Consider the following 24,455-nt stretch of genomic DNA (forward strand, 5'->3'; position numbering starts at 1 on the left):
GTTTCAATAGTAGTGAAGAAAGCTTCAAGGCGCCCAAGAATGTCTATCAAGTGCCAGGACCATCTCCTAAAGTTGATTCAGCTGTGGAATCGGGGCACGACAGTGCGGAACTTGCTTAGAAATGGCAGCAGGCAGGTGTGAGTGCATCTGCGTGCACAGTGAGGCAAAAACTTTTAGAGGATGGCTGGTGTCAAGAAGACCACAAAAGAAGCCACTTCTCTCCAGGAAAAACATCAGGGATAGACTGATATTCTGCAAAAGGTACAGGGACTGAACTGCTGAGGACTGGGGTAAAGTCATTTTCTCTGATGAATCCCCCTTAAGATTGTTTGGGGCATCTGGAAAAACACTTGTCCGGAGAAGGAAAGGTGAGCGTTACCATCAGTCCTGTGTCATGCCAACAGTAAAGCATCCTGAGACCATTCATTTGTGGGGTTGCTTGTAAGCCAAGAATGGTACCAAAACATCCTCCAAGAGCAACTTCTCCCAACCATCCAAGAACAGTTTGGTGACGAACAATGCTTTTTCCAGTAGGATGGAGCACCTTGCCATAAGGCAAAAATGATAACTAAGTGGCTGGGAGATTATCGAAATTTTGGGTCCATGGCCAGGAAAATCCCCAGATCTTAATCCCATTGCGAACTTGTGATCATTCCTCAAGAGGCAGCTGGACAAACAAAAACCCACAAATTCTGACAAACTCCAAGCATTGATTAGGCAAGAATGGGCGGCCATCAGTCAGTATGAGGCCCAGAAGTTGATTAACAGAATGCCAAGGCGAATTGCAGAGGTCTTCAAAGAGAAGGGTCAACACTGCAAATATTGACTCTTTGCATAAACCTAATCGAATTGTCAATAAAAGCCTTTGACACTTATGAAATGCTTGTAATTTTACTTCAGTATACCATAGCAACATCTGACAATAAGGTCTAAAAACAATGAAGCAGCAAACTTTGTAAAAAAAAACAATACTTGTGTCATTTTCAAAACTTTTGGCCATGACTGTACAGACCCCAAATTTTCCTATAATGCAGATCCCACCCATAATCTCTATTGGTGACAAAATACAGACCCCAGGGGATAAATGTTTCAAGCTGAGTGTTTCTGGCGGGTTTGAAAAGTGAAGATGTTGCCTATAGTAACCAATCAGATTGTAGTTTATTTAGTACATTCTACATAAAGACAGCTAATATCTGCTATAGGCAAAATCTCCACTTTCAAACTCGCCGGAAACTCACAGCTTGATACATTTACTCCCAAGTCTCTAGTGGCTACTAAATGAATTGCTAGAAGTTTTTATTAGGTATGAAAGAAGCTGTCATATCCAGTAACTGTGTTGCTTCACAGTTCGTGGCCACTCTTGAGGGGCAAGAGACAGGCAGTGGGTACTTCCCAGCCTTTCAAATTTTGTTTATAATTAAACACAAATGGAATGGTCAGGGAATATCCTCTTCCTGCCTCTCAGCATGGTTATTAACTGTGCGACTGCTGGTAGCTTAAACCTAGAAAAGTCAAATTGAACCGTTCTGGGGAGTAGATTCCCATCTGCTCCCTGGTCCAGTTGGCCCTGGCCCACTTTATAAAAGACAACTGCAACTCCTCCTACATCTTAAAGACAGTGTGCTGATGGTATCTGGTATAGCTTAAAAATCTGTGACATTGCTGGACATGGGAGTCCATGCCTTTGTGTCTGAATTAAACAAAAAACAAAAGTAGTCTGCCTAGCTGTCTGTATGTTTAGCTACAGAAGAAACTTCCACCTAACATGGCAAACTGCTGCAGAGGAGTATAAATATTAAATACTTATTTAATTATTCGCTTAGTAATACAAAGTTTTTGATATATATAAATGACAAATAGTGGCTTTACTTCTCCTTTACTTGATGTTGTAAATTTGAACTTTAAATTTGCTTTAAAGTAGAGTTCTCTTGTCAACTTTTAACAGATATACAACTTGGCTTCAATTTCATACTACAATATACAGCCTCCCTAAATTGATCCTGCCTTTCTACAGTGATTTATAAAAAGAGTAAGAATTAACCAGCTTGATGAATTACATAATCAAATAAAAACAAGTCAATTATGCACAAGTAGGCAAACTGAACAATAATAAAATTATTAAAGTACAACAAATTAATTCATCCAGCCTCGCTTTATGAAGTACTAAAATATAACAAATATAAATGCTGTTGGCCCAACTAAACATTTATGCACAATCAAGCGTCATTTAAATTCAACACAGCTGTCTGTAAGCTAAAACATAAATAACTTAGCTCAAGTTAGAAAATCAAATAGAAGGAATATATCTTGTTCACACCTGGTTGTATGTGCTGTGTGCATAATTTAATGTACTACAATTTAATCTCAATGTGAGGTAATTGTAGCCATCTGTATTTTATAAATTAAGTTTTGTTTAAACATTTGTATTTAGATTTATCAACACTATAAAGCTAAATGAAATAAAACAAAAAGTAACACAAAATCTGAAAGATTACAATTATAAAATGAGAGAAAGCAATATTGATGAAAATCTTTTTTTTTTTAAATTTTCAACAGAAACATTATCATCTATTTATATAGCACCACTAATTCTGCCCCTAATTCAGTCCCTACCACATTGGAGCTTACAGTCTAAATTTACAAACATACATACATACATACATACATACACACACACACACACACACACACACACACACAGACCAAGGGGTAAATGTATCATACCCCGGTTTTCTCAACTCGCGGGAGATTGACGTCTTCGCAGCTTAAATTTAAAGCGGCGCTACTTTGTAAAGGGAAGTTTCCCTTTACAAGGCAGCGCCGCTTTAAATTTAGCTGCGAAGACGCCGATCTCCCGCGAGTTGAGAAAACGAGGGTATGATACATTTACCCCCAAGAGAGACTAAGGTCAATTTAATAGCAGCCTGCTAATATATTTTTGGAGTGTGGGAGGAAACTGGAGTACCCAGAGGAAACCCACTTAAACATAGAGAGAACATACAAACTCCACACAGATAAGGCAATGGTTGAGAATTGAACTCATGACCCTAGCGCTGTTGCTTTAAATGCAAGTTTTGCCTTTAAAGCCATTGCCACTTTAAATTTACCATGCAAAGTCGCCAGATATCAGCGATTTGCAAAAATCACTATTGGGTGTATTTACCCCCTGATGTGATACATAGTGGCTAAAGCAGTGCTACCTAACCCCATTCAAGATATAAAGCATGAGATAAATGAAATTACACCTTGCACATATCTCACCTAAAATCTTGATTTGAATGCTTTGAACAGCGACATTAAGCTACAACTAACAATATTGTGATGCCTATTCAAAGAGTGACTGTTACTGTATGTTAGAGATGCAAGGAAGGCCAAATGCAGGATTTTGAAGGCCATATCCACTTTGGGAAATGTCAGTTGAAAAATTAATACAACGCCCTCCATACCTGTATTATGGAACCCATGTCCCCTTCCTGGAGTTGCTCCCACCCCCCTGTACCTATAGGACTGATGTAAAAGAAGCAACTAATGTCAGAGAGCCCTGCTTAATGGCATTTGAAACTCCCAGCGAGGTCGTTATTGATGTTGGGACTTTCAAATGTTATTACATTGGGGAAATGAGGAAGCAACCTGATGCCATTAGGTGCCCCTCTTCAAATGCAAAAGGAGGGGTCATATGAAAGGTTATATGATTCCTGTCTCTATTTTTATAGTTTTAATGTTCCTAATCTCATTGTTTTTTTACTTTATATAGTCTCACAATGTTAATAAATGTAAATTCATATGTTTAATTATATAGTAATTTACACAACACAGCTGGCTGCAGTTCCCACTGACATCGAAGTGGAAATTTAGAAGTGGCAGCATGATAAATGTAATGGGAATGCAAGTGAAATGACTTTCCACTGAAGGCAGTAGGAGAAGTGGCAATATAGCATATTATCGTATAAACCCCCTCTTCCACTACTGACTCACATGATGTACAAAATAGTGCATAAAATGATGCACGCTGTACATGCAACCAGGTGCTATAAATATATTTTGATTATATTTCATTATTTAATTTGAGCTAAGTCCATAAAAGTGAATTAATCATTTAAATGTCCCTCTTTGTCATATGAAAGGTTTTTTTGTACAAAATATTACAACTTAGTGACTATCTACATAAGTAAATGTAAATTAATAATCAACAAATTTACCTAAAAGTAACTTTCTTTAACCCTTACATATGTGTTACTAAGTTAAGTCTTTGTTGGATGACTTTGTTGGGTAAATTAATAACCTGTTGAAGGCTCCCCCCACTGGGTGTATACCCTGGTATGTTACCCTGAGAGAAATCTTACATTAAATTATGAATCCAGCATGCACTGTAGTCCAACCATATAAAAAGTGTTGGGTTGTATGTGCTACTAGTTCTAAAACCAGATATAATATCAGGTAATTTACCTAACAAGGATAAACAAGCTAGCCTCAATTCAGGTGGTTGTCTGAGTCTCCGGACAATATAAGGAAGTCCTACGCTATTTAATAGCATTAAAGCTGAGCCTCCTGCCAATTTAAGTACTTGCAGCAGTCTCACAAACTCCAACGTCTCAGACCAGTCAGCCCGTGTAATTGATTGCCCAGAGCGGTGGACCTGGCTAGTTACCCTTTGGTTTCTAAAGTAGCTGGCTCTCATAATATATTAGTTTTTTATAAGACATATGGTATTATAGACATCTGCTTGGTGAGTGTGAACAACTGGCTGATGCCTAACAAATTCATCAGTTCAGCAACCAAATATTTTATGTTGACAGTCTGTCCTTGATTCCTGGTATATTCCTAGCCCCCTTTATCAGAGCAGTGACTGTGTCCATGTAGTGGCCTTAATGACTAAAGCAGTCTACTGCTTCAAGGGCTACATATCCTAAAATGTGTCGTGGGAGAAGTTGTTTGGATGATTTTTCTGTTAAAATTAACTCTAAAAGAATTACAAGGAATGGAAATAATTTAAACCAGCGAATATTATTTGAATTGAGGAAATATTTGTGGTCCCATTACAATAATGGAAAAACAGATATTGATATGTTGATCACTGAAGCAAAAACACGTTTATGTCAGCCATTTTTTTATTGCGCATAAACACAGTCATGCTGGAAATTGTTCACTGGCAATCTACAAAGTTTTTGCAGGTAAGAAATGAAGTATGGTTCCATAATATAAATAGCTAGCTGGACAAAACTTGTCACAGAGCCCAGTTGCCCATGTGGGCCCCATAAACATCAACTGACTTACATAAAACTTAATTAACTGCAAATTGGAAGCTTTTTATAAGGCTGTGTGTCTTTTTGTTGAAGCATAATCTCTACAAAAAGTGCCACAGTACTGACAAGTGGATTATCTAGTTACTGAACCTTCAATATATACTGCACATGTGTAATCATTCACACCTGAAAAACTATATTTGTTATTAGAAGCCACCAAATGTACATATTACCAGGAGAATTGTTGTTATTAAAGTTATTATAGATTTAGTGTAATAACCTACTTGGAAATGATATACTATTTAAAGCTATATTATTAGAAGCCACTAAATGTACATATTACCAGGATAACTATTGTTGTTTAGGTTATTATAGCTTTAGTGTAATAACCTACTTGGAAATTATATAGTTGAAAGCTATATGATGTGTTAGGAATTTATTTCAGGAGTAGCTGTAATGATATTAAAGGCATGCTCATATTTGCCATATCATTGTTTATTCATACAACTTTAAAATCAAGTTAGAGTGAAATTAATGTGCAAAGGAAATTTTTTAAAGAGCAAGAAAAATAGAGGAGGGCGGGTCCGGTTCCCCGAGAACCGAACCCACCCAAACTTTGCCTATCCGAGTACCGAGCTGAGTAGCTCGGTACTCTCCCGTCCGCTCCGAATCCAAATCGAGGCCGAACATCATCGTGACGTCGTCGGATCTCGTGGCTCGGTTGTCGCGATACTTCAACATTATAAATATACGCCTCCACAGCAATCCATCGCCATTTGACAGAGGGAGAGAGCAGGGTGTAGTCACAGGCTGATTAGAGCAGGGACAGAGAATCCAATATTCTTCTTGCAATTGCTCTAACTAAAATCGCTAGAGAAGAGAGGAGGATAGAGGTTTATTTTTTTTTTAATATTTGGCACTCCCCAGTGCTTTTGGGGTGTCCCCCATAATTGTGCATAAATATTTCTGGCTGTCAAATGTCATATCTGTCAGCAGTGTCTACCAAATAATTTTTAGCACTCCTCAGTGCGTTTGGGGTGTCCCCCATAATTGTGCATAAATATGTCTGGCTGTCAAAAGTCATATCTGTCAGCAGTATCTACCAAATAATTTTTAGCACTCCTCAGTGCTTTTGGGGTGTCCCCCATAATTGTGCATAAATATTTCTGGCTGTCAAAAGTCATATCTGTCAGCAGTATCTACCAAATAATTTTTAGCACTCCTCAGTGCATTTGGGGTGTCCCCCATAATTGGGCATAAATATTTCTGGCTGTCAAAAGTCATATCTGTCAGCAGTATCTACCAAATAATTTTTAGCACTCCTCAGTGCTTTTGGGGTGTCCCCCATAATTGTGCATAAATATGTCTGGCTGTCAAAAGTCATATCTGTCAGCAGTATCTACCAAATAATTTTTAGCACTCCTCAGTGCTTTTGGGGTGTCCCCCATAATTGTGCATAAATATTTCTGGCTGTCAAAAGTCATATCTGTCAGCAGTATCTACCAAATAATTTTTAGCACTCCTCAGTGCATTTGGGGTGTCCCCCATAATTGGGCATAAATATTTCTGGCTGTCAAAAGTCATATCTATCAGCAGTATCTACCAAATAATTTTTAGCACTCCTCAGTGCATTTGGGGTGTCCCCCATAATTGTGCATAAATATTTCTGGCTGTCAAAAGTCATATCTTTCAGCAGTATCAACCAAATATTTTGTAGCACTCCTCAGTGCTTTTGGGGTGTCCCCCATAATTGTGCATAAATATTTCTGGCTGTCAAAAGTCATATCTGTCAGCAGTATCTACCAAATAATTTTTAGCACTCCTCAGTGCATTTGGGGTGTCCCCCATAATTGGGCATAAATATTTCTGGCTGTCAAAAGTCATATCTGTCAGCAGTATCTACCAAATAATTTTTAGCACTCCTCAGTGCTTTTGGGGTGTCCCCCATAATTGTGCATAAATATGTCTGGCTGTCAAAAGTCATATCTGTCAGCAGTATCTACCAAATAATTTTTAGCACTCCTCAGTGCTTTTGGGGTGTCCCCCATAATTGTGCATAAATATTTCTGGCTGTCAAAAGTCATATCTGTCAGCAGTATCTACCAAATAATTTTTAGCACTCCTCAGTGCGTTTGGGGTGTCCCCCATAATTGGGCATAAATATTTCTGGCTGTCAAAAGTCATATCTATCAGCAGTATCTACCAAATAATTTTTAGCACTCCTCAGTGCATTTGGGGTGTCCCCCATAATTGTGCATAAATATTTCTGGCTGTCAAAAGTCATATCTTTCAGCAGTATCAACCAAATATTTTGTAGCACTCCTCAGTGCTTTTGGGGTGTCCCCCATAATTGTGCATAAATATTTCTGGCTGTCAAAAGTCATATCTGTCAGCAGTGTCTACCAAATAATTTTTAGCACTCCTCAGTGTGTTTGGGGTGTCCCCCATAATTGTGCATAAATATTTCTGGCTGTCAAAAGTCATATCTGTCAGCAGTATCTACCAAATAATTTTTAGCACTCCTCAGTGCGTTTGGGGTGTCCCCCATAATTGTGCATAAATATTTCTGGCTTTAAAAAGTCATATCTGTCAGCAGTATCTACCAAATAATTTTTAGCACTCCTCAGTGCTTTTGGGGTGTCCCCCATAATTGGGCATAAATATTTCTGCCTGTCAAAAGTCATATCTGTCAGCAGTATCTACCAAATAATTTTTAGCACTCCTCAGTGCGTTTGGGGTGTCCCCCATAATTGGGCATAAATATTTCTGGCTGTCAAAAGTCATATCTGTCAGCAGTATCTACCAAATAATTTTTAGCACTCCTCAGTGCATTTGGGGTGTCCCCCATAATTGTGCATAAATATTTCTGGCTGTCAAAAGTCATATTTGTCAGCCGTATCTTACCAAATAATTTTTACCACTACAAGTGCTTTGCGCTCAAAATGGATTCAAAGCAGTCCACAAGTGATCACAATGAGCAACCAGGTTCTGTCACCAGTCCTGATGTTAGTGTTCCCAGTACGTCATCTGGGCAAGGCGATGTCAAACTACAGAGTGTTTCGAAATCAGTCCAAAAAACAAAATAAAAAAATTATTTTACTGTGTTGAAGCAAAAAAGAAGTGTTACTGAGCAAAAGTTAAGTGCCGATAAAAAAAAAATTGCCAACATGCCATTCTACACACGCAGTGGCAAAGAGAGAATGAGGCCTTCACCTTTGGCTGTTAGTGGCAGATCCAAAAATGTTACCGAGCCTACAAGTGGTGCACACAGTGTCCGACTGGGGCATGAAGGGCGCACCGGGGGACTGCAACGCTAGGGGCCCACGAGAGTGGGTGTGGCCAGCCATCATAGAGGCGAGACCAGACACTAAAGAGAGTGTGGTCAGCCCACGAAGGACAGCTAGCACCATAGTGTAGTATATAAAGAATGCAGTGTGCTCATCCTTCTCTTTTAAAATGGCAGACTGACTGCGCACTTAGTTACTAACCTGCTCATGCTCCTCTGGGCGGTTGGATATCCGGAACTCCTACTCTCATCTGCCCTGCTCAAAGTGAAAAATACACTACCGCGCAGGTTCAGAGAGCCCAGACGCGGCTCTCTGCACCTGTGTGGTAGTGTGTTTAACGGGAGTGTTTGGCAAAAACGGGGGGGTGGAGGGAGTGGGAGGAGTTGCGCTCTACTCCTACTGTTGCAAGAGCAGCATTAACACAGGGTATCCCTCCCTACGAACTAATAATATACTGAAAGTTAAGCGCTCATTGACTTATGTATTATTCCAAGTGTAATACTAATAATAAAATTTGTATTATTTTATCTTGAATACAATTCGTATTTTTCTATATCTTGCATTAGGCTGTGAGCAAGAGGCTCGGTTCAATTAGTGGGATAACATTTAATGTTAGTTTTATCACAATTTATTGAATCCTCGTTAAAAAACATAAAAATACATTAATATAGACAAATAAAATACTCCCATTAAACCATTTTAGTATTTATATTATGAGGCATTGATTTCTATATACATACGTATGGCATGGCATCAATTGAACATACATAAAAAAATCAGACAACCCTAGGTATATAGACCTGGACTAGTCTAGCTATTGGGAGGCAAATGGCAGTGGGTACAAATGCTGCTTTGATCCAGATATAACACAGTCACTGATATCTCAATAAAATAATGTTCATAGCATACAAGTCCAGTAGATGGGAATTGGTATTTCTTTAAGTCTCTGCTAGTGCAATATAAATATTCAGATATATCACATGGTTATTGCTGCGTTGCTTTCAAATTTAACTTTGTTTACTTGCAGATTTGATGTAAATAGAGATGGTGGCCGGGTACCCAGTGTGCTGAAATCAGAGGATGTTTCTCGTGGTCCGTGCTTGTTACTGTTGGAGAGGAAGGCTCCTGCATTCCACTGTGGAATGCATCTGTCCCTTCCTGTTCTCGCGTATGTCCAATAGATGAATTGTATGCAAGTCGGGAGTCAGCTGTTTTCTTAGCTCCTCCCTAACAATGGAGGGGGCGTGCCTATAACATGGCGGGGCCTACCGGTGAATAGTCCGGGCCTGGGTGCACAACTACTGTTACGCGTCAAAGCCGAGCTGCAAGATAACAGTAAGGCATTGGAGGATAATGTTTGCTCTGAATCAGAAATGACACTGATCCCTGTGGAGAGTCCATCCAACAGTGGTATGTCTAATTGTGAGCATTCTGTTAGTGTACCCATAAAGAAGGGCCCTTTCATCAGTTCTGCTGATGTGTACCTGAACAGCCCGAGTGTAGCCGGTGATACACAAATTGAGGATGCCACTTTGGAAATAGAAGAGGATGAGGGGGAGATTTATGGAGGTGACGAGGGCGCTAATGAGGATGTTGATGATTATGATGCAGACAGACACCAAATTGCCTTTATCAATTCTTATTTATATTCTAGATTATATAACGGCTGAATAGTTTTCTATTTTATTCCTAGTGGAGAGGGGATCTGATGCAGACAGATACCAAACTGCCTTTGTCCATTTCTTTGTATATTCAAATTTCTAGTTCTACAGTCTATGCAGGCTGCTTTTTTTATATTTAACTACAAGTGGAGGGGGGGGGCTTAGATAGCCACCAAAGTACCGTGGTCCATTTAATTTTACTTTCTAGCTCCACAGTCTGTGCAGGCTGCTTTTTTTATATTCAACTACAAGTGTAGGGTGTAATATACACCCAAAGATGATAGCTACATTTCCAATAATCAAAGATGGAGGAGGTAGACAACCAGGTTTGACTGTATAAGTTGCAGACAAGTGTTCGCATTAAGGACGGCCTACCAGGGGTTAAACTGTTTTTTCATAATTTATTAGCTTTAGAATTACCTCACTTATCTAAGAAACTGGTGCAGCACTAAATTAGGTTATTTTAGACCAAAAAAATTGTATTTTTTTCAAAAATAGCAAAACAAAACCAAACAAAACCAAAACCAAAACCAAAACCAAAACACACAAGGGCGGTTTTGCAAAACCAAAGCACGAAGGTAATCCAGATCCAAAACCAAATACAAAACCAAAACACGAGGGTCAGTGACCATCTCTAAAGAAAACCCATAGTCGAACATTAAATCACTCAGGCATTTATAGTGAACTAGATCCGTGGAGCAAGTTGTCCGTCTCATCTCTTTTCATCTTAGAAGAATGGATCTTCTCAAACGTCTGCACTGCAAATCTATTTATTACTTAACTATGTTGTTTGGGTATTTTGTGAACTAATAAAGCAAGTTCAGAATCAATGTTTCCTATACATTGTGTAACTTGAAAATGAAAGTGTTAAATATAACCTTAACCTAGAAGGGCTGCATTAAGAAAGGTTATTCTGTGTAATCCTGCACAATAGATTTTTCTTAAGAGATTGAAATTTTAAAGGCTATGACACACAGGTGATTTGTAGCTGCTACACAACACAGGTTTTTGATAGCATAGTGATATATATATAAAAGTACATTAAACTCATGCTGGTTGTAATAGTTGCTAGAATCACTGCTATATGCTACATACAGTAAAGTATTATTTGCTTACAATAACATCAGATTCGGATTTGGATGACTAGAGCCTGTAGGTATACGACTTTGAGTACCATAAGTCAACCCCATCCACTAGCTATACCTCACAGAACACTCTGTGCCCCATGTAGAGTTGGACTGATGCTGATGTGCTTTTTTTTGCGTAAGGATATATCTATATGCAGATTCAGTCAACTCCTTGATGATGATGATTAACTTGATGATGATGATGACTAGCATCTCTAGTATGTGGGTGCATGAAGATATCCTTAAAGCACATTTTAAGGTATCTTCATGCAGAAGCATTTATTGCACTATGCTGAGTTGCACATATCTTAACATATGTACAGCTCAGAACAAGCATGTAAAATGCACCATTTTTGCGGCAAGCATTTTCATGGGTACATTTTGGTGCAAACACATCCAACTGTACGAGTTCCTCTGTTTTCTAGTCATCCATGCTACAGAGCAGACCATAGTTACACTATACTATACAATTCATCCTCACCCCAGGTTAACTTACAACAGTTGATTGTTCTCATTTCCTTGGTCCACTTTTTTTTCTGATAAAAAAAAAATTTTTTTTTTACATATGCATCATGCAGGGAAAACCTGTCTCTCAGCCTCTGCTGCGGATAAACCAGGTCTATTATATTTGCCACTGCTACATCTAGCCCTAGATATACACACATGCTATTATTGATGTCTCCACATCCTGTAGCTGCATTTATAGTAACATTATAAAGCAGCAACAAAATGTCTTGACTATAACACAATATTATTTCCAGATCTCATATCACTGATAGGGAACAGTTTTCAACAACCTGTAAGAATCTTGCTGTGCTGGTAGACTCATAATTTCCTGTTACACATATGGGAAATAAATGTGATATGTAATGCACTAAGAGCAGTCTTATAACAAGGTATTGATGGCTAGTTTATAACAACTAGGTCTATCCAGTAGAACCTAAGAATGAAAGATTAAACTTCATCCAAAGGAATGAGGAGAGACATACAAATTGCTCCTTACTATTCCGAATAAGTATTCAGAATACCTTATGTGCAATCAGAGCACTGCTCTCCACAATCATTATCATTTAATATTCATTTACTCGCAGCACACATGTACCTTACTTCTACTTACCATTACCCTTAGTCACTAAATTGCACTGAATACCAACTACTGGTTTGTTACCTCTCTATTATTAGACTGGCATTGCATTTGTTATTTACTGCCGTTTATGTTTTTTACATTTTAAAATGCAGTAAGAGAGGTTTCAAACTGCTTAGAACACTCCATTCAAGTTACTATTTTGTTTGATTAAAAATTAAACAGTATCTAAACAGCAAAAAAGTATAGATATTTTATTGTAAAGATATAGTGGGCCAAATTCATGTTCGGACGTAAGTCAGTTTACATTTATATATCTTGCAAGAAATACCTCTGCTCATGCTCAGAAACAAACCCTATGCCAATGAACTGAATTGCATGCAATTCATGTCTGAACGCATATGACACTTACCACTGGCTCTAGCTTGAAGAGCGGAACAGGTGTGGGAAGGTGCGGACTAACATAGGCCGTGTACAGCAAGAGTGAAGGCGTCTGTTGCAGATGTGGCCAATTCAAATTCTATGTTTCTCGTTAAGTACGCCTGGTTGCACTAGCTGCAGGGTAGGTGTAAGTACCCGCTGATAGTGATGATTGACATGGCATGGTGTTTGTTTTATAAACTACAGATAAGCATGCACTAGCTAGCACAAAATATGTGTATGCAAGAAGGATTGACTGTATAATAATATAAAATTGTATGTACAGTATACATTAAAAGCAGCTTAATATATGTATTTAATGTACAAAAAAATAAAAAACATATATTTTTTTAAATCCATATTTTCATTAGAGATTATAGTGTTAAGAGTTGTTCATTTATTTTAAAATGTAATTTTTTAATTTTTTATATGTGTTCTGATGTGACCATTTAGTGAACAGATGCTTTTGCGTATACTGCGGTCTGTTGTGTGTATCTACATAAGACAAGTAACATTTAGGCAGAGCATATTTACAAACTTGTTCAAATGGAAACATATCTTGAGATACGTTTGTATTTGAATGCAGTCGGAACTATGCACAAGTTCTGTGCTCTTTTTTTTAAAACACAAGTTGTGTGCAAGCTGCGTCCGAATATTAATCCGGTCCAATGGTACCAACAGTCATTCATGAGTGAAGTTGATTTAAGTTCTCTTGGTTATCTAACCCGAATTCCACACAAGTTGTGACTGCGAAAGGGTCCAAGCAGCCCATATCCCATACCACAAAAAGAAAATAAGTGCTGCACCATACGTTACCAGTAACATAAAACTAAATAAAAGGCAGATGGTGAAGTGACTAATGACATTGAATGCTGGAAATAGGGACAGTTAAAGGGGCTCGGCAAAGACAGGGGAAGTGGCCAAAATGTGCACTAGGGGGCTGATTCATTAAGGATCTTAACTTGAGAAACTTTTTATTTCAGTCTCCTGGACAAAACCATGTTACAATGCAAGGGGTGCAAATTAGATTTTGTTTTGCACATAATTTAAATACTGACTGTTTTTTCATGTAGCACACAGAAGTGTACGACTGTGGAAAAGGGTAACTTTTCAAATTTCTTTTACTATTACCTGAATAAGTATGAGATGGGAAAGTCATTCTAATGGCTTTGCCTGTAAAAAAAAAACAGGGAAAATGCAAAAATTTGCCAGGTTACCACACCTAGATTGTGCAGGACCAGACCTCCTAAGCTATCATTTATCTTTTATGTTATTGCATAACTGCAATACAGCCTTCCACACATAGCAAGGTATCATCTCAGCTTTGTATATTTTGCCTCACAGTCATAAAACTTAATAACTGCAACACATTGTATGAAATGTACAACTAAATATATTCTTGTTTTCTTTCTTAGATGCATTCATTAAGACTACTAAGCCAAAATCAGCCATCCCAGATATTTTCAAGCATGAGTGATAACTTCAGACCTGTCCAGGCTCTGAACAACCGCTGCATCCGAACTAATATCAATTTCAGTTTACAGGGGAAAGACTGTCCAAACAACAGAGCACAGAAGCTACAATACAAAGGTAGGAACATTATTTATTCATTCATCTCTGACTGTAGGATTCATACAGGCGGACACTTTTGGTGCTGGTAGATGCAACATCTAAGAAGAGGTACTGCTGTTATAGCCAAGTTTTCACCAATCAGTCTGAAGTCAAAGTCATAAGCCAAAGAACCAAACGTGAACTTCTTTTTTCAAGTATGCAAGCATGGGAGCAGCATTCTAACAAGAATCTGAGCAACAAATAATGCATTTACACAGTCTTATATATCTTTCTTATTTCACACTCAGTTCTAGTACAATGCATCTGGTTTCTCTTGTAACTTGGTACAGTCAGGTACAGGACTGTGCCTTGTCTCTTTCTTTGTAAGGCATCAGTTGAACACACTATTTCTTCTGCAGGACATTAACTTGTATTAACTATTTAAAGCATAATATTGAATACTTGAATTCATTAAAGTTCCATTGATTTTATAAAACTGGGGAGTAGAAACTAAATGACTGATTTAGAAGACATATTAGGTAGATAGATAGATAGATAGATAGATAGATAGATAGATAGATAGATAGATAGATAGATAGATAGATAGATGCGGCTCACCCTGCATGAACAGAGCAGGAAGAAGAAGAACATACATGACAACCTGACAGCTTGGGATAGTCCGGACAATGGAAGGCAGTCTCCCCAAGTTGGGATTGTCCAACCTGAATTGGTCAGACTGTGCTGCTCTCTCCTACCTCTTATTGCAGCTTTCACTACCTGCTACTGGTGTCTTAAGCTCAGTTACTGCTTGCCTCTGACCTGAAATGTAGGGACCCTGATTTGTTTGGAAAACAGGTAAGTGCTATTCACCTCCTGAAACACTGACCAACTAGTGAAAATTCTAGTTAGTATTCAAATTAAGTTATTGACATTCACATTTAATAAACAGACATATTTCCCTCCAACCTGCCCCAACATCAGATTAATAGCATATCCTTTTTTTATACAGAAACTATCATTGCATTAATAGCCCATAAAAATACCTCCCAGCAATCCCACATAACATTAATAGTACCCACATAACATTAATACCCCGGCCACCTGACAAATAACACCCTCACATCAGCCACAAAATAACATTAAACTCCCCACACCAGTCTCCAGATAACATTAATCCCACACACCAATCTCAATAGCTTTAACCACCCAACACAAAAATCACTGCATAGCATTAACCCCCCCCCCATCAATCACCACATAACATTAAGCCCTCTTCACCAGTACCCCAAAATTAATCCCCCAACACAAAATTAATCCCCCACACCAGTTCATACACAACAATAATCCCCCACACCAGTCCCAATATAACATTAATACTGCCTGCACCAGTCCCCACATAACATTAACTCCACACACACACACACCAGTCCATACATAGCATTAACATCCAACACCAGCCCCACATAATATTAGTACCGCTACCCTTCAGCCCCAATATTATTTCAGTAATTTCCCTAACACACTTAAAAGATCTGTCAATTGCCATGAGAACCAGACTCTTCTGTCTGTCACCTGAAAATAATGTAGCAGTGAAGTCTCCACTGATATTGAGCAACAAGGGGTGGAAAGCAGGAGCGAGGAGAGTGGGAAAAAGAGGGAGGTAAGGAAGGTGAGGATCAGTTCAAGGTGACTGCTTTGAGGGAGGGGTCAGCCATGAAGCACACCCATGTCTGGATTCTGCCCTGTTAATGCTGGATCAGGCAGTATACTATAGGACAAGCCCAGTTCTTATGCCACCCTGGCCCAACCCATCCATTGATAGATAGATATGAGACATGACCAATCCTGCTTTTATATTTCACATTTTGAAGTTTAAATGTAAAATTATTCACTTTATGGGGGGTATCAACTTTGTTACAACTCTTTGTATCATCTGCAAAAGATATAGCTTTCCTTGTAGACCATAAGCAATATCACTAATGAATACGTTAAGCAAAACAGGACCAATGGTTGAGTCCAAGTTACCAGTCTTTCACCTGAGCTGATATCATTGACTACAGCACTCTCTCTTCTGTCCTTAAGCCAAAACTTTATCCATTTCACTATCTTTGAGTTAAATTTAAACATTTTCAGTTTCCTAATTCATTTTTTACAGGGAACTATATTAAATGTCTTGCTAAAATGTAAATAAATGATAGTCACTGATTCACCATAGTCAATCACTTAGTTATTGAGTTAAAAAAATACTTTAGATATTTTTTACATGATCTCCCAGCAGTAAATCCATGTATTAAATTTGCATTACGATAGCCTTAGTATAAACTGTGCTCTTAAAAATAAAGGATAATAATAGTAGTAGTAGTAATAATGATAATAATAATTTGGATCTCATAGTTCAATTTTAAATAGTCAACAATACTTTAAAAATGAATTCATTTAATTTTCCTACTATTGATTTGATTGATCATTTTTCCCAACTGCCTATTTTACATAATGGAACTTCATTTGAAATTCTCCAAAACCTTGAATTACACCTGTCAGCATGTATATCATCTGTATACCCCTGCATGTATACCTTCTGGAACCATTCACTTATGTACTTTTAATTTTGAGAATTCAAGTGCCACTTCTTCAATTGCATATTATTATTATTATTATTATTATCATTTATTTGTTAGGCGCCACAAGGTATCCGCAGCGCCGCACACAGTACTAACAGTAGACTATACAGGGTGAAACCATACAGAACAATGAACAAAAAGTACCAATACTTCAGAAACTCCGGCTAGTCATATGCAGTAAAGACGGAGCGGAAGAACAGATATGGAGACAGGAGGGGAGGGGGCCCTGCTCATACGAGCTTACATCCTAAGGGAGGGTAAACAGACCAGGCACAAGAGGAGCCAGTTGAAGCAAGAGGAGAGAAGGGAGGACGAGCTAAAGGGAGCAGATGGGGGTTAAGTATGGGTTAAGTATATATGTTTGAGTTCACAGTAATGTAGGATTCCCCTCACAAGCAGACCAGAATGTCACCAGGCTGATTTAGCAATAAGCATAATGAAATGTTCCATAATTATTGCCTCAACTGCCATTGAAATATCAGTGATTACCTCCTTTAATAATCTATCCAGTTTCTCATTTTCTCCTAGTGGTCTATGAATTATTCCTATTCAAAAAAAAAAAAATCACCTCTCTCACAAGTTTCTAGAGTTACATATATATATACATTAATATGTTGTGAACCTATCAATCTGTATCCATTGATCTTAACTGTTATTAGTATTATCTATTTTACTGAATCTAGAAACATAAAGCAAGAGAGGTGTGAGCATGCGGTTAATAATGGTGGAGTAAACCAATATTTGGTTTCCAGATGTAGAATTAGTGATTAAATGGCAAATTAACCCTCGTTTAGCGTCCCCTTTGTATGTAATGATATTACAAACAATTAATGGATATAAATATTCATGTTGCAGGAATTTAACTAACTCTAAAAAATATATTAAGTCCATGTGCAGAGCTATGTATGCACCAATGGGCCATTGCTTTTGTCTCAGTCACAAAATCCCCTTATCCTCTCCCAAAACCCATCAAAAAATTTTACTTGTGTGATTCTCTCAAAATACATCAGCTAGTGGGCTGTGGTCTACTGTTAGAGGACAGTGTGTGGCTTAATTTGTATAATGTTAGTGTATGGGGTCAGGCATGGACAAGTTGAAAGATAAAGAGAGTAACATAGCCCTTCTCTACTTCCTCACAACCTGTACATAAAGAAAACATAAAACTATGTCTAGCATAACGTGCCTATAAACTGGCTTCCTCTAAAATGTTAAATCCCCACAGTGCAGTAGCTTCTTACTATAATCAGCATACAAGGAAATATTAAACTGTAGGGTGCACGTCATACAATAATAATATAGGCATAATAATGATATTAATAATAAAAATGAAGGCATCAATTCATTGCTAATTTCAAATGGCCTTTACTTCCCAAATCCAACTGATTCTTATGTTTATTACTTTATCAACTGTTACAAGGCAAAATGTTGAATAAGCATGCAGTTTTAAAGGGATTTAAAATGACCGATAATGGAATAAATGAACGTGTAGCAACTATGATAATAAAACATAATTTATTAAGATATCCAATGACTTAAATTGCTTTTCATTCACACAGAGTTTTTAAGAGCTTATGTTTTGTGCAGTGGTTTCCTCCTGTAAATAGGTCATATTGTACCATGCCATTCTGCTTTTATGATTGCAGAGAGCTATTGATATAATGTGTTTTGGTTCTCCGACAGATAATACTATGGGGCTCAGCAGATGTAATTCTCAGAGGTTTAGAAAGAAGCATAATGAAGCAAAAAAAAATAAAAATTCTTCATCCTGTGCTCATTTTGCAGGTTTGAAAAGGAAACCATTGGGAATTTGTGAAGTAGTGTTATAAATGTGATTGTATTAGTAAGAATATAACAGTGTTAACTGTATCTGTTTTAAAGATATATTGTAAGATTACAATCTTGTAGCCTCTTTTTCTGTATTTGACTCACAAATGTGATGCACAATAGATCATAACGTAACTGATATTCACTTTAAAGTTATCACTTTTTCACAAAATGTACTATACATACGTCCGGGCCATCTCTAATAAATCATGTGGGAGATTTATATTTTCTGTACTTTCTAGCTCACAATATTGTTCTACTCTTTTTTTTCTATTCACTTACACACTGATAACCAGAGGTATACATACCCTAATTATTATACCCATTTTCACATGCTTGGGATGCGTCTGCTTCATCAGGAATACACTTTTTATTTATTTTTTTACTGTAGCCAACTGGATTTTATTTATATTTTTTGGGGAGCATATTGGAATAAATATATTTGTAATTGTAATATACAGGATAACATAGACAAGCAACAACGGTGGAAAAAACACTTTATTGAATTATGTCAAAGGCTAATTGCACAAAAATATGAAAATCCCATTAACTTGTCCCAAAATGTATCTAGTTCTCTGGATACGAGGGCTACCAAATATGTGCACTTTTGTCAGATAGATGATATTATTATAGAGGTAAAAAAGAGGATATCCGTTCAATGAAATTTTTTATTGTTCTGAACTAAATAAAATAGAAATATAAAACCAAGAGGAGCCATCTGGAGAGTCTCTCCTATTACTAGTACTTATTCATCCAATGTAAACCTATGGATCCAATGTAAACTGGATCTAGTAGTAACTGGCAAGCCAATGATTTACATTTAAATAGATGATATCACTGAATTCATGAAGGATATCTTTAGAATTTGTCAGCTGACAATACATTCCATGTGGGTTTGATTTCATGCAAAATCTTTTCAAACGTTTGTACTGATGTTCAATTAACTATTGCCAAATCTACTTTACTTTTTTGCTTTAACAAATAAATTCATTAGTTTACATTTGCTTCAGGAACCATATCACAGGGACATTGACAGACACCATTGATGGCATAATGGGCCATATCACCCATTATATCAAAAGGGATGGCACCTCTGATGACATTACACTGGGTAAAACCATTGAATGATATAATAATGGCTGACATCACCAAATACATCATAATCGGTGACATCACAACGAATGATTCAGTGGGTTAAAAGAACAAAAGAATTTATGACACCACAAATAACATCACAATCGGTGTCATCAGCATTTAGATCATAATGAGACATCAACAAGGACATACTACTATAGTCACTGATATAATATTAATGGAAATGTTTTCCTCTCATTGATTATATTTTCAGAATTTAGAATACACATGCACTAGGGCTGAATGGTATTCCCACTTTACCCTGCAACCCTTCTGCACTAGCGGGACCCCTGTTGAAATTAGTTCTCTGCAAAGGGTGGTCCGATGTGCAGAGCTGGTCACAGCAATTCAATCCATCTCTGCTCTCCATTCATCATCATCATCATCAACATCATCTATTTATTTATATAGCACCACTAATTCCGCAGCGCTGTACAGAGAACTCATTCACATCAGTCCCTGCCCCATTGGAGCTTACAATCTGAATACCCTAACATACACACACACGCATACTAAGAGAGACTAAGGGCAATTTGATAGCAGCTAATTAACCTACCAGTATGTTTTTGGAGTGTGGGAGAAAACCGGAGCACCCGGAGGAAACCCACGCAAACACGGAGAGAACATACAAACTCTACACAGATAAGGCCATGGTCAGGAATCAAATTCATGACCCCAGCGCTGTAAGCATTTCATTTACCCAGAAAAATAACATTTTAAAGTCCCTGTAAGATAACTATTGGGCGATTTAATGGGTTACCACACATAGAGAGGCATCATCAATAACATCATAATAGGAAGAATGAGAACTACTAATATCACAAAATAGGATGTCACAATGGGTGACATCCCTAATGATAACTGGTGAGATCACTGAGAGATTGTGGAAACAATATGGGCCTAATGCAGAGTTGAACTTGCACCCACTTGCATAGCATAGTGCCAACAAAAAACACCTGCAAGTATCTACACCGATACGTGCATCCACACTTGTACCTGAAGAGAAGTGATGGATGAGTGAAGGGCCCTTCTAATGTAGGCCAAGTACAGTATGGACATTTTTGCAGAATTACGAGTCCATGCAGACCGGAACACAGATGCAGATATGCCTTTTACAGCTTAATTATTTGCAAATACATGCTGTTGATGATGACCACTTTGGATTGACTGATTGCGATTTCACCTCTGAAGCTGCCTTGTGCTTTCTTCTTAGATTCTTAGACTATACATATATTTTAGGATTTTGTGTGTGCATATTTTAAATAAAATGTTACTTTCATTGTCTCGACTACCAGGAATGTTGGTATATTTTGCTCAACACAGTGGGAGGTTACTGTGTGCACTGGTGCGGTAAACTGACAATTGCAATTCAATGGACCCTAGTCTGTGTGGTAGGGATTATAGATTGTAGTCTCCAATGGGGCTAGAGTGATGTGACTGGCGCTATATAAATAATAATAGTAATATAATAATAATATTGGAAATAACATCCTTATGATGAAATATACTATAGAGGATTTGTGTGTGTTATATTGATGTTGCATTGTTAAACATTTCCCCTTTATGATAAAATAGTAAAGAAAAATTGAATAAATTAGATAAACAGACAGACAGTTGTGATTATTCACCTATCATCATTATCATCATCATCAACAACAATTATTTATATAGAGCCAACAAATTCCGTAGTGCCTTACAATTGGGGACAAACAGTAATAAACAATACTGGGTAAAACAGATAAAGAGGTGAGAGGGCCCTGCCCACAAGCTTACGTTCATCTTTGACAATAATAATTATCTTAATTTTTTTTTTCAGTGAATGAATGGCTTCTCAAGTGAACATAATAGTCAACATTCCGAGGATAGTCTCCAGAGAGCCTGCTACCCTGGATTGACATAATGTGCACCAAGCCCCATTCACTTTCTTGGACATGTACTTCATTAACTGTACCCATCATGTGCCACAGTTTGGCAGCAAGAAAAAAAAGCAAGAACAGAGTTACAAACGTTTAATTACGTCCATAAGATTTGTCTCAAAAATATGAGACCTATCTGGTAAGGGTTTCTGTGAATTTACAGGCTACATATACGTGGCTTTCTTTCTATAGATTTGCTTTGAACTTCATTCCACGACTTTCGGGAATCTCCCTGTACTGCTTCATTATATATGCATACTGGAATATCCAAGCAAGGAAGAACGTGAAAGAAAATAATTCTAAGCTATTGTTGTTCTGTTTATTCCATAATGAAACAAATGTTGAGCGATATATGTATATAATATAATATAATATAATATATATATATATATATATATATATATATACATATATATATATATATACATATATATATATATATATATATATACATATATATATATATATATATATATATATATATATATATATTATTGAAGAGTATAATTACATAAGATGTTTTTCTTCTCCAATAGTTCCCTACACAAAACAGATTTTGTTATTGAGCTGAAAGTTTCATCATTTTTGTTTATTCTGTGTCACAGCATCTTTTTATGATTATTTTATGCCCTGTTTTCGACATTTTCTTTATCTTATACGCAGCTGTCTCCTCCATCAGCACACGCATATTATGCCTCTTCTTTCTAAACTTCATGTCTGGTTTATTCAATTGTTCAACGATTCAGTTTAATCTACAGGAGGAATCCAAATTTCTACTGAACTACTTTATCCCCTGATCCTATTTCTTTTCATTTCATTTGAGTAAAATTGAACAAGTAAAGGTCTTTGCGTTTTCTAAATCTACTCATTAATTGTGTTTGGTTACTGTCAGCATCTCAATAAATGTTATTAAAATCTTGTATAAACTATCATAATCGTTTTATTTCATGAATGCAAAAATCGCCGTCTTCCTGACACATAAGAGGATTTACATTTTTAATAAGTTCACAACACCCAAATAAAAAGTTGCTTCCTGCCCTCTGTTTGACATTAGTGGATTGTGTTTCCACAACACTGCACCAATAAATGACCTACAATGCAAAGTATCTCCCCTTATAATTCCAGAATATGTGTGTTCTCACCCATTAATGTAACATAATAAAGGTGAAAGAGCTTTTAAAGGTGATAAAGGTGAAAGACTAGCCATGTCTTATTGAATCTTATGTATTTCAGACCTGTTTGCTGATTTGCCTCTTGGAGGTAGAACAGCAGCTTCATAAGTTGTTATTTTATAATTTATATCATGATGGTGCTGTATAATTAACTTGGAACCCTATAAATACAGCGGGCAAAGAGTATGTTAGATACATTCTGTATAGAAAATGTATCACACCAATGATGTATATCAGGTATGTGATTTTCTTTAGTTAAAGTGAAATACCCTTATGGTCTAAGTGATTCTCCTTTATATATGGCTCAATATACCTTGGCTAATGCACAGTTTAAATGGCAGTATCTAGAAATGTGTCCTCTCCACCCCATTATCTTATTTTATTAGTCTTGCTGGGCAAAACAAAATCTAATTTTTGTACCTTTCTCCAAAACAAGGGGCATTTATCGAGAAGCGCCCAACTCCAGAGCAAGGCATGCCAGGTCAAATTAAGGCGTGTGAGATCACCTTCGTTGTTTTACTATTAATAACTTGCCTTTTAATTGTTAAAGTCAACAGATATCAGGAGAGATTGGCTGAAAAATGAACAATTATGGCAAAATATTGTATTTGCAATTTAAAATCTTGTGGAATCTAGACTCTGCTTGTTGCTGATTATTTCTTTGTTGCAAATCAATGTAATGTTACATGAATCATTATACAGTACATTTTTACATAGAGTACATATTGTTCTTGTGAATCTTGCACATGGGGGGGGGTGAATTTTGAGGTTAGACATTGTTGATTAATTTTTATGAATGTCAGCATTGCCACACTTTTGTGGATAACTTACTGCACTCTGCGGACACAAGTCCACTGTTAGCACTGAATACACATTCAGAAAATACTAAACACTAAAACATGGGCAGGAAGGAATTTCATTTGCAAATAGTAATCATTATGGCTACTGGTCAAGCTTCCACTGGCAATATTATATTGGATGATATGGGATAAACAGTTAATCCATGTATTCTATATGACTTTAAATGAATACATCTCTGAATACCACAATGTTCACCTAATGACAGTACTGTCAAGTACCATAAAATTGTGTTTTGTGCCAGTCAATGTATTTAAACAAACACACTGGTTGATTTTCCAATGTATGCAACACCCATATAGCTAACAGCAGGCAGCTATATGAGTGTAGAAGTTTCAAACAAATTTGTTTTACGCCAGTCCATATTATGTACAAAATAGAGTAGATGAATTCACAATGTATTCCCTGGGTATTTGTACATTCACATGTCACCACTGCTTCCCTGACATGGACCATATATTATGGAAGGTGGCAAGGTGAATCTGAAGATGCAACATGACTATAACACATTGCGCCTGATTCATTAAGGAGTGTAAATGCAGATACATGTCGTATTT

The 24,455-nt window shown here is 37.1% G+C and overlaps 1 protein-coding gene across 2 annotated transcripts in view; it reads left to right on the plus strand.

The window, feature by feature from the left end:
- CA10 (carbonic anhydrase 10) overlaps positions 1 to 22,797 on the plus strand; it is a 259,553-nt gene extending 236,756 nt beyond the window's left edge. For both annotated transcript variants that reach the window (XM_075216760.1, XM_075216759.1), the window contains 2 exons: positions 14,238 to 14,412; positions 21,769 to 22,797. In XM_075216760.1, coding sequence (XP_075072861.1) covers positions 14,238 to 14,412; positions 21,769 to 21,791 — 198 coding nt within the window. In that variant the 3' untranslated portion in view covers positions 21,792 to 22,797. The remainder of the gene's footprint in view (positions 1 to 14,237; positions 14,413 to 21,768) is intronic.
- Positions 22,798 to 24,455: the final 1,658 nt, after the last annotated feature.

This window comes from Mixophyes fleayi, chromosome 6, assembly GCF_038048845.1.
Source record: "Mixophyes fleayi isolate aMixFle1 chromosome 6, aMixFle1.hap1, whole genome shotgun sequence".
In the NCBI taxonomy this organism is placed as follows: Eukaryota; Metazoa; Chordata; class Amphibia; order Anura; family Limnodynastidae; genus Mixophyes; species Mixophyes fleayi.